Raw genomic sequence first — 12,258 nt, 5'->3', positions numbered from 1 at the left:
GCTGATGGTGACAGAGCAATTTCACTCACAGTATATCCATTTTATTTTATTCAACCATTTATTCACAGTGCACACTGTGCACAGCGTTGCTTCATGCTGAGTTTTAGCCAATGATGATACAAGGAATGGAGGAAAATAATGGATGAGAAATGTCCAAAACGTGTCTGCAGAACTAATAAATAGAAGTGTGGGAAATGTGAGGAAGAGCTCTTTCATGGTGGCTACAACCTGTACAGTAAAATTCAGGCAGAGCAGCGTCGACAAAGAATCCCGTATCTCACACCGAGCATCATTTTTCGACGTCTACTCCATCTCCCAAAGACCGGGTGTGTGAAATTAGGCCATGCTAAAATGTATCGTGATGTCTTATCTTCTTCTTCTCAGACGTACCCTGACTGTCTTCATTAGCTTTTGTGACAAACCTCAGGGTGGAGGTGCAGGAGGGTGGGTGGGCTCAGGGATACGGCACCAGCTCTCAGCGTGGCACGGGAGGCAAACAGAGCCTCAGATGTGTGCGAAGTTGAGCGTTTTGAAACTTTATAAAGGGTTTGGAGAGAAAAGGCGTCGTGAGGAGAGACAGAGGGGGGCTTGTGTGATGCCACAGTGCATCGTATAGAGTGGTTATACACAGAGAGCGTTCAGATTTCCCCCACTGTGCTAGAGGTGGATGTGTTTGCAGTGCTGTTAGGAGGTTTATATATAATCCTGCACCAAATGTTGGCTGGGATGGGGGTAATTGTTTATGTAGAGAGGTGGACTAAAGATAGGAATGACCGTGTTTTCACTCTCCATCTCCTCAGAGAAGGAGCTGACGGTTTTTTTCATTCAGCATCTCAATCTGTGCATCTTTCTCAACATGTGAGATTCAAATTCATTTCACACCTCTTTTGTCTCCCCCCTCTGTCTTCCTCTCAGCGAGTGTGTCTCAGGGACGATGTTATTAGACTCTCTGTGCCTATAGGTATTGTGACTAAGGTGTGAGTCATGAGTTGATTGATGCAAATGTCATTGATTGCTTAAGCAGACCAGACAACACATAAATCAGGATCTGTTTATGGTCAGGGGTGTTAAAGGTTTATTGGATTTTTTTCCCCCTACTGTCTGTTGTTCAGGTGGTTTCATTACTAAAATCTGACCAGAGAAGACGAGCTCCGCTAACAAGCTCACAAGAAACGGAAATGAGACAAAAACCAATAAAATCAATGTCCGCCACAGACCAGGAGCCGTGTAATTGAAGCACGTTTTACGACATCGTGTCAGGATTGCAAAAGAGGAGAAAGAGTGAACGAACAAGAGAAGGAAACACCAAGAATCCACAGATTATTTAATGATGCACAACAGCCCAAACACACAATCGCCACCAGCACTGCGACTATAATGTTGCCGCAAAAATGCACGTGTGAACATTTAAGATACCAAAAATTGTAATAATATCACCATGGAGACAGAGATGTCCACCAAGCAAAGTCTGTATATTTTGACTTTCTCTGAGACAAAAAAAATAGAACGACTTTCCCATCTCATTGCTTTGCTGTTAGCTAGCTTGCAGCTCAATTAGTTATTAAAACCATATTAGATTCACACACCAGCTAATGTACCTGTACGAGCTAGCATTAGCAGGTAAAAGACAGGTCAGCATTAGCATTTTGTGTGATCATCTCGCTAAATGGTTCTGTTGTCTGCAGCGGGCTGAGTTCATTCAGGTTAACTGCCTCAGCTGACACGAACACAGACTGTGTCACAGTGACCTATTATAAAACTGTTCATTTGTAGTGCACGGATCTGCACAACACAAGCTTTGACACTGCTTTATAGAGCGCAACTTAGACATTTAGCTTCAGATAAAATAAAATATGTCGTCACAGACCGCAATAACAGGAAGAATAAAGAAGGAGCGGAAAAAAAACAAAATAAAAGTTGCTGCATGCTGCAAATCTTCAAGGGGACATTTGCGTCAAAGCTGCAGAAAAAATAGTCTCCTCAGAGCATGTTGCATGTTTCCATAGAAGTCCTACATCTCTGTGTTTTGACTCATCTAGGCCACAAGGTGTGACCTACCTTTTCCATCAGCCTGTCTGTCTGTCTGTCTGTCTGTGTGTTGGCCAGATAAGTTGGCTGAATGGGGAGCAGCTATTTTTGCGTCTGTTCTGCTTTCATTAATATCCCTCTGCTGGGAGACAAACTAATGAGTCCTGGCTCTCTGATTGCTACATCACAACTTTTGTGAGTCACATCAGACACTTTTTGTGCTACATCACAGTGGGTGCTCTCCATCACATGCTGTGAACTACTTCGTTGCAAACACAGTAGCCTATTTTCGAGCGGAGTGGGGTTTTTGCTTCTGCTCAGTCTTTTAGAGAGCTGGTGCAGAGAGAGCAGACTGGGAAAGATGCTCCTGCTTATGTTTAAACACTTATCAGATTCAGAATACTTTAAAAAATAGTGTTGACCTTTTAACAACAGTAGTGCGATATTATCACAATAAAATTTATTGCAGATGTTTGACCTTTATGGGACACTCGGAGGACTTACTGTCATGTGTTGCGGTGACAGAAAGGGGACAAATCAGGTTGACAGAGTGGACAGAAACACTTTGCAATTCCTCTGACACACTGAGCAACCAGATCTGACGTGACCGGACCAGACTTAAGAGCCCAAACATGTGGAAACAAATAAACAACAACAGCTGGCCACAGAGGGAAAAAGTGGTGCGGTTTGGCTTTCCAAGCAGCTGCTGGCTGTTCGAACATCTGTCTCCTTCCACCCGTGAAAAAACTGTGTTTCGGGGTCATTACCTGTAGCTGCCGTGGACTGCTCAGTGTGAGTGCAGCACATACACAGAGATTATCTCATTACAGGAAAGAAACTTATGTAATTAGAATTATTTTAAAGATGCAATTAAATTCTACAGGACACAATTTTAAGGTTTTTTCTTACATTTTGCTGAATGTTGAGTACGTAGTTGAAAGTCTGATCTTAATTTACAATACAGGCCAATTTTACTCCTGTATTTAGACACGATGCAGTAAACCATACTGGCTTTAGAAAACTTTGATAACGCGCAATAATGTGTATTTTCTTTACACTTTGAGAGTCATAAACTCACATTTTGCAGTTCACATCTCATGGGAGACTGCACCTTTAAATAACAAGTAATCCCAAACTGGACAGAAACAGATTCTGATGCGAGAAAAAGGCAGTCAGAAAGAGATTCAAGACAAAAAGGTGTATGAGGCGAGAAAGTACAGCAGGACCGCAGTGTGAAAGCAGTGAGAACAGGTGTGAGACCAGTTTGATGCTTAGAGATGCTACAGGTCAGCACTCGGCCAGGGAGAGGAATGTTTTTCTAGTCTCTTAACCTGAATTAGTCATTAAAGGTTGCTTGCACCACCGAGTTTTCTTAGCTGTGTTCAAAAATGGTGCATATGTCGACCGACAGAGCAAACAATAACGCTGACTACAACTTAAAGCGCAGACACAGAAAGATGCAGACGGACGACGAAAAAGAGAAATGTACTGTTAGGTGGAAAGTCGCATTGGAGACAATCAGTGTCGAAATGTTGTAAATAAGAAAAACTGTCAGTCTTCTAAATTTTAATCTTTCATCTTGATTGCCTGGGAAGATTGCCTTTCACTCCGCTGCGGAGGAAGCGTGTTGAACTGGATTGAATTGAACTGAGATAATATCCCATCAGCACCATGAAAGGGTCTCTGAGAAGCACAGTGGTTGATGTGTCTCCAGCCATTATCCACCTGCTGTATTAGTTATGTAACTCTACTCTGCCTCAATACACCACCGGTGACAAGAGCTGACAGCGGGTTACACACACACACACACACACACACACACACACACACACACGCAGACAAGCTAATGTAATGACAGGCCTGTGTGTTAAAGGGGTTGCACCACAGGTTCGGATTCCAGCGTGGTCTCCGTAGTAACCACATCCATGTCCATGGCAACCGCATCTGTGTCACTGCTGACGACAGCTACGGTGTCCGAGAGAGACAAGACACAGAGAGTTTCTGTAGAATAAACACACACATATGCTGTATGTGCATGCATATGCAAGAACACACTCCTACATGAACATGCACATTTTCCTTCACACACAAACACAAAAGTTCTGATTCGAATGTTAAGAATCAGAAAACTTCTCAAACAAGCAAAATATTTTGGTATAAATCTGTCAGTTTTACAGAGTTTTAAGGGGTTTTGGAAACCTTTTACCTAGTTTAGCTTCTTTTTAAAAAATCAGTAACAAAGTTGAGTTGTATTTGTCTGCATTAAGGGTTCAACACAGATAAAGTTTATTATCATTATTAAAATAAATGTGTGTTTATTATTCTGGTTAACTCTATTGAGCGTGAATGTGCTCACTGTCACGCCGTCTGGATTTAAGTTGCCTTGCAGCAGTTAACAGTAAAAAATATCGGCATCTCTTTTTAGCGGTCAAAGGAAGTTGACGTGTCTGAGCTGCGGTGTAGTAATTGCACAGACTTTAACCGCCTGCAGACTGTGATGCATGTCATTCTGTTAGATGCAGTGATTTATCTCGCTGGGGGCACAGTGTGAGGAGCACCGGCTTCATTTGAGTCCAAATAGCAAACAACAAATGAATAGTCAAATAGTCTGTCAGTGGCTTTTGACGGTTTTCTGATCATTGATAGGATTTAACAGGAAGATGTATTTTCTGAAACGCCTGTGACTTCATGCAGACCTTAAAATGTCTGCATGGATGCTGCCAGAGACGAGAATGACTTGTGACTGTTCTTACCACAATAGTGCACATCGGGCTGCTGGACTGCGAGTAAAGCAGATTTGGATGCTTGTAAATCCAGACGCAGGGCAAGATTAGGATTAGGAAGTGTGTTTTACAACTACAACCGTTTTTATGCGGTCGGTCAGGTTGTTCACCGGGGGCTCCCGAGCATTAAAAGTGCATTGTGACCCATTTTTTTGCGGCTCTGCCTCTAGAACTCATTGTGAATCACACTGAATGACGGCGTCAAGGAAAAGAAATAAATTTCAAACGAAAGCTGTGAATGCAGGAGTGTGTGGCACATGTCCGGCTGCCTGATTCGGCTTTGTTTTCTGCCACTTGAGCGCATTGAGCTGGTGTTGGTCCTTGGAAATGTTTTGCATCACGTATTTCAAGCCTATCTTGAGTCATTTAGGCCTCTGTTGAGCCGAGCAATTTGAGTGAGACATGAGAGTAACACTGAAATCAAGATGGGATGTTTCATTTCGCTGCAAACCCAAGACTCCAGCAAACTTACTTGAGATGATAATTCATGTCTTAACATAAACTAGTTTATTTCCCACAACTGCAGGTCGGTCTCATTCCAGGGCATCAAATACAGAATCTAATACAGATGCACAAGATACCCTTTAGCATGTTTCCGCTACCTCCACTGTTAACCCATCCACTGCACGGGGTTTGCATCCCAAGTGAATCCTAAAGACATAAATCTTGAAAGTGAAACCAAAACTCAACCCATCTTTTCCACAACCTTACCATTAAGTTTTGCTGGCTAACCCTGAAACTAACCGAACTGCGAGTGTTTCACGGTAGCAGCCAGCAGTGTCCGTTGGTCGAAATGGAGAAAATGTTTCCGAGATAGACTTTTAGTGGCAACCCCTCAGAATCAAAAGGCTTCTTTCTTGAGACACTATTCTGCTCCAGTGTTCAACAATGACGCCAGGAAGAAATCAGACACCAGTTTCCAAAAGCCCTCAGTAGCTATAGACCGGACTGGAGTTCTGCCAGACACATCAGGATTAAGGACAAAAAGGGATGTGGCTGCAATCAGCGATTTATCCCAGAGGGCGGGGGTCCCTGTGGCCTAGTGGTCTAAGGTAGATGCATGTTGTATTCCACCGAGGGACCTTTGTTGCACGTCCTTGCTGCACTTTCTGTCTGCTGCCATGATTTATGTTATGTCTGCATTTCCACTTTGGATGGAAAGCAACAAACCCACGACTGCTCTCTGCAACCAAAGATATAGAAAATACAGGAAACTATAAGCAGAGGTAGAAGAGACTGAGGAGAAGTGGGCTCACCCAATCAAACACATCACAAACCACAAGAAAACACTGAGCATCAGAGCGTCTCTGCAGCAGCGGTGCATCTGTGGTTCTCCACCAGGAAGAGATTTCCTTCACTGATGAAATGATGCTTATTTTGACCTTCATACTGGCCTGTAGTGACGGCGGCGCTGAAGTATGACAGTGCTGTTCTGCGATTCGTGGTCCAACGCGGGAGTTAACTGATCGTATGGAACCAGTCAGGGAGCAGAAGCGCTAACCCAAATCTGCCAGCGTGCCATCCCACATGAACGATAGAAATAGCACCGTTCTAGGTCGCTTTTTAATAACTGCAGAACTAACTTCATGCCGCTGTGCTCGTGTGTGAGTGTGTGTGTGTGTGTGTGCCAGGCACCCTAAAGCATGCTCTTTCCATTAAGGTGATTGAGTCTGAGGAGAAAAAATAGCACAGCATCGTCTGGATTTGATCTGTGGCTGTAACACAGGAACACAAATGCCAGAGAAGGAAAAAATAGGACTGATTTTACCTTTAATCCATTCATTTGATGGATGTTCGCATTCGTTCGGTCAGTAAACTTGCAGCAAAACTCAATGAGCTCCCTGTTAAAAATTACTGCATTGCCACTGTAGTCACATGATCTAAATTCAGGTCCAGATGTGTGTGTGTGTGTGTGTGTGTGTGTGTGTGTGTGTGTCCCTGTGTGTGTGTCCTCACTATTAAAGGAAAACAACTTTCCTGTCCTATCCTAAAAACAAGGTCAAAGACCTCCTGCTAGAGCACTTCATTATAAACTCAACCTCCATCAACACACACACACACACGCGCACACGCGCGCACACACACACACACACACACAGAGGACACCTTGCAGCCACACAAAGGTCCCATAAAGTGCGGCGTGCATCGATTTTGTGGTCTATTTTGCAACAAGATGTATGTCTGTACTCTGAGGAGGAATCGAGGGCTTTTGTCCTTGGCATTGTTAAAGTGATTTCTCATCACTGCGCTCGTCCTTTTTCTGACACCGACGAGGTCACTGCAGGACAAACACATAAACAGCTGAACAGACAAACGGTTCACACACAGAAAAGTGGCGATTCCTTTCAGTTTTTTAGAAAAAACAATCACTTTTTTTGTTTCTTGTTGTGTCGAATTGTCACGATGAGGTTAAAGCTGGATGAAAACATTAATTAATTTTATAGTTTATTCGTTTTTTAATTGGTGCGATAGATGTGCAGAATAATTAGCTTTAAGCACAACATGAGCCGTCCTCACCAGAGAGCAGTTTTCTTTCCTCAGACAGCAGGAAACAAAGATATCTGAGGTGTTGAAACACAGAATAGCAGTGGAAGGTGCTAATTTAATTTTCATTTTAAGGGAAGACTGATAAAAACAATGATCCTAACCTGGTAGGGCGTCATTCAGATGGACTCAGAGTCGACCACACACCCAAACATTGAGCTCAATCAGCCGACTCTACACCAGCAACACGTTCCTTTAAACATATTTGATCTTCCCTGGAGGATAAAAATCATCTGAATTGTTTTGTGTGTGTCTGTTGCTTCCCTGCAGTGGATACAGAGGGCAGGAAGTTGAAGGGAGGCATCCAGAGGAGCACAGAGACGGGTCTGGCGGTCGAGATGCCCAGCCGGACGGTCCGCCAGGCCAGCCACGAGTCCATAGAGGACAGCATGAACAGCTACGGCTCCGAGGGCAAGTGAGTAGCTCATCAGCACAAAAACAGCTGGATCCAGCACATTCTGAGACAGTTTCATGGGGCCGCCTCGAAATCTGGAACAGTAATTATAGGTGGACACATGTTTAAATATGTTGTTTTCAACCCAGATTTCGTTTGTTTTAGTTTGTTCTTGGCTTTTATCGGACAGCTGAGGTAACAGCTGCAACAAAGCTCCGCAGCCAGAATCCAGATGTGGACTCAGTGCGTCCGTTTGGCTGCAGGGGCGCTCAGTCCAGCTCTTAGTCTGTTAGTTAGCAGGATATTTCAAAAACTGTGATTTCAGTGAAAGTTGGTTGTAGTTTCAGCCAATGCTCCGGGGACAAAAGAGATTTTTGGCTTGAATCTGAAACCAGGATTTAAAGGTTTTTTTTTTTTTTTATTGTGATGCTGTGTGGGACATTTTTGAACATTTTTGTTTTACTCTCATTAGTTTGAGTGACAGCTAATTTTGGCAGAGGTATGCACACTCTGACTGCTTTCTCACTGGAACGGAATATATAACTGCAGGAACTCTTTTCCACTTCCCGCGTGTTTGTTGTGCCAGCATGGGAGTTTCGATTTTGGACTGAAAGTGGGGCCAGTCCTATAAACACCTGTCCCCGACTTTCTGAGTGATGAAGCTGCGCCATTGGTCGGTCGAGCGTTGGAGCTTTTCACCATTGGCCGTTTCAAAATGAATAGACTCCCACGGTCCTCACTTAGGTCCTCAGGAGGCTTTTACAGCAGGGTGCAGACAGTGCTCAATTACTTTCCAGAGGGGGCTTTTACAGCTGTTCCTCTCATTGATTTTCCAAATCGATCGTACGCCAAGAACCACATATTCTGCTGGTCCCGGAGAATTAAGACTTCTGCTTCGTTATAAGTTCTCTCTCAGGTCAAGAGCTTAAGATATGAGTGGAAAGGATTGTTCTTGCAAATGCATTCACAGCATTTTTGGACTCAAAGCGCAGCTACAAATTCCCATAAATTTTGGAGGATTCTTCAGCATTTGCGGAGGTTTTGCACTTCAAGTTCTCCATTTTATTTCCCTCCTTAACTGCCTTCTCCTGCTCACATCACATCACACATCGGAACAGTCAGCAGGGGTGATGGCACGCACGCACACACACACACACACACACACACACACACACACACACACACACACAGAGAGTATACAGCAAAGCCCAGTGGAAAAGCAGCTATGACATCAGCAATACTAGTGTAGTACTACTGAACACACACACACGGACACATGCTGATTAGTGCCAACCTGGCTACCAGCTTGAATTCCTGCAGTTACATAACGAGACGAAGCGGACGGACGGACAGACAGACCGACGGGGGCTGGGAGGGTTTAAAGACAAACAGACGAGTGAGGGAAACAAGGAGAGGTAGAGACTCAGAGAGAGGACGGTTGCATCATTGAGAGCGTTTGCATGCATATTAATATTCTATTTATATTTGGAACATGTAGATATTCTGTTTAAGAGCTGCTGCATGAAAACGGCGCTCGGCTTGTGTTTTAGCAGAGCACGTTAGCTAAAATGTGACGGCAACATCTGGTTTATTCTGTGCATACAGAAGGTGTCAGAGTCACTCCGGACCACATGTGCAGGTGAATTAAAAGAAGCAATAAAATAAAGATGGTGTTAATTGTTTCATGTAAATACCGGACATCCACAGCAAGACCTTAAATTTCATGTGAACAAACTCAGGGAAATAATGAGGAAGCATCAGAAAGAGCACCAGGAAGAGAAAGAGAAGGGCATAATCTGTGTTTCCACACTCATTCAAACCCTCCAGTATTGACTCCTCTTCCTCGTCCTCCTCCTCACCCAAGTGGGCGAAGCTAAAAACACAAACCAATCACACACTCTGTCCCGTCACAGTCTTAATTGCAACCCCGTCTCTTAGAAATTCCGTCTATATGCTCATTTGAAACTGCAAATACGCTTTGAGGGAAACACAGCGACGCCTGGATTATGTTTTCTATTAACATAATGAGGAAATGTTAATTCACATATCTGGCGAGTCATAAATTGTTGACGCCGAATGTATCAGCAGAATGTTTTCCAGCCACATCTGCTCACAGCAGCTAAAACACGAGAAAACTTTTTTTGTGCTCATGTTAAAGCACTCGTCTCAGGTTGTGGAAAGATCGTTGTCTGTGTTAAATATTGTAAAGGTCTATTTTTATTTGCTTAAATCCAAGCACACAGACAGTAAATTAATTGAAATCATGTTTCAATGCTCAATAAAACCTTTATCAGTAGCCACTTTCAGTTAATTCCCTGTGACTCTGCACAGGAAAAGATGCTATAGATTATGGATTGATTGAAAACTACAGGAAAACAGTTTTTGTTAAGCCATCACAACCACGACCTCAATCAAAGATTTTAATTCAAAAGTTATAGAAAACGTCTGAATAATAACTGTTGCATAAGCGTTTTATCATTTCTTGATTGTGTCAGACAGAGTAAATGTAAATCTGCTGATGCTCTGAGCGTCACCACAGAGAGGGAAACCACGGCTGAATCATTAAACGGAGCTGCACCACCACATTATTTAAACGAGCAGCAGAGAAGCGCCGCCCGTCCTGCCGCCTGTCCGTGTGTCCGTCGGCCGTTTGGCTCGGCCCGCTGATTGAAAAGCTCAGTGCCTGCGTGTGCGCGCGCCATGAATAAGCACTTTGTTAGCTAACACCATCCAATCACACTTATGAGCTTATTGATTTATGCTTCGGCCAATTCAGGACCCGCCAATGTGTGTGTGTGTGTGTGAGAGAGAGAGTGCTGATGGTGATGATGATAGGGCTCAATAAGAATGGTTTGCCATGTTTGAGTCAAACATATTAAACATTGTTTTCTGTATTCAGCTCATGTGACCAAATGATACAGCATGGCCAGTGTTTGACATTTGATTGGGTTTAAGCGGTTCATGTTAGATTTAGTGCCTTTTGAAAACTCCACCCTGTCCTCGTCGCTTTACAGTGATAATGGTAGATATGCAACGTTAAATTACATGAAAATACCAAAAATTTGTGATGGCAAACACGTTTTGATTAGGAAAAAATCAACACTGACTTAAAACCCGACCCAGGGCGCGTTAACTTTATTGTTAATATTTATTTATTTAGCCAAAAGCACAATGCTTACCTCAACCAAAGTGTCTTTCTAGCCTAAACTCACACAGGACGTGAACACAAAGCTGAGACTTCCGTGCGGTACCTGAATGCAACACTGGACAGCAAACACACATAGGCACTAATCCGGGCTGCAGTTAGTCTGCGTCCTCAAAAATGTTCGCATTTTAAATTATTAAATGTAATGTTAAATTTTTAGGAGACAGGGTTGACATCTGCCACAGAAAATTCCTGGAAAGTTTTTAGCCAGCAGCTGCCGCTTCTTCCGCCTGAACTGATTCACTGCAGCCTTATTCTGTAACATCAAGTTTATGAGTCGGTCAAACTCTGGCTCTGCTTCCTGTTTTGGTGTCTTTGACTGTCTGGTTTAAAAATGACAATCCTCCAACAGTAACTTGTGAATGGATTTAATGGCTCTGCACAGCATGATATCCTGCTAACGCCTGGTTATGATGCAAAAAAGAGAGGATAAAATTTCCAAGCCACAGGCAAAATCGTCAGAGGTTAATGATCCATGAAGTGGACACGGACCAATAAATGAGCTGCACTGTTCTTGTGTTCTTGTGTGCAGGGGAAAACTAGTCCTGGTGCAACAGCACCGACAAGATCAGACTTTTCGATGCTTACTGTAGCAGCCCACTCAAAGCTGCCATGTGTCGTTCATCAGTCCAGTCTGCAGCATCGTGTTGACGAACACCACCTGCATGAAGCATTCATTCCTCACCGTCATTCACTTTAACAAATTAAAACCTGACATTCTTTTGCAAACATACGTGCAGATGAACAGCCTTATATAACACACTGGGACAAAGGACATATTATACACTAGAGGACACCTCTGCCCACAGCACGCGGTTTACATTTCTGTTAAACAGCAGCGTAATCCCCTGATGTGCCTCACACACACCGATGTTGTAATCTAAAGCTCAGGATTTTATCACCCAGTAATACCCACTTGGCTAATGTTGCTTGACTTATTGCATGTCAGCACCCTTTGCACACACACGCACACACACACACACACACACACACACAAAAAGGATTTTACCTCATTAGAATATCTTTCAATCTAATATGATGATGTATTAATTCCATGTATCTTAATTTACTTATTTCAGGCCTCACATGCACAGAAATCACAGCACAAACACAGAAATGTAAATGAAAAATCCGTCTAAATTAGTATTAAATAAAAATGACCTGGCATAATTTAAGTGACTAATCCAGGCTAAGTGATTTTGTGTGTTCATCGTATTGGAGGGAGATGCCTTGTAAATTGTAAGTACAGCTGTGTTTGGCTTCTCACCCCGAAGTTAATATTAAACGTCAGGCTGTGTGTCTTT

At 43.2% G+C, this 12,258-nt stretch overlaps 1 protein-coding gene across 4 annotated transcripts in view; it reads left to right on the top strand.

The window, feature by feature from the left end:
- rims4 (regulating synaptic membrane exocytosis 4) overlaps nt 1-12,258 on the top strand; it is a 49,039-nt gene that overhangs the window by 20,259 nt on the left and 16,522 nt on the right. For 2 of the 4 annotated variants that reach the window (XM_041959732.1, XM_041959740.1), the window contains exon 3: nt 7,637-7,770. In XM_041959732.1, the coding sequence (XP_041815666.1) occupies nt 7,637-7,770 (134 nt within the window). Of the gene's footprint in view, nt 1-7,625; nt 7,771-12,258 lie in introns of all 4 variants that reach the window. The other 2 variants (XM_041959746.1, XM_041959723.1) reach the window with 2 other exon arrangements.

The sequence above is a fragment of the Chelmon rostratus genome, chromosome 2, assembly GCF_017976325.1.
Source record: "Chelmon rostratus isolate fCheRos1 chromosome 2, fCheRos1.pri, whole genome shotgun sequence".
NCBI classification, from domain to species: Eukaryota; Metazoa; Chordata; class Actinopteri; order Chaetodontiformes; family Chaetodontidae; genus Chelmon; species Chelmon rostratus.
Note: the sequence above shows the minus strand (reverse complement) of the source record. Positions and strands in the feature narration are given on the sequence as shown.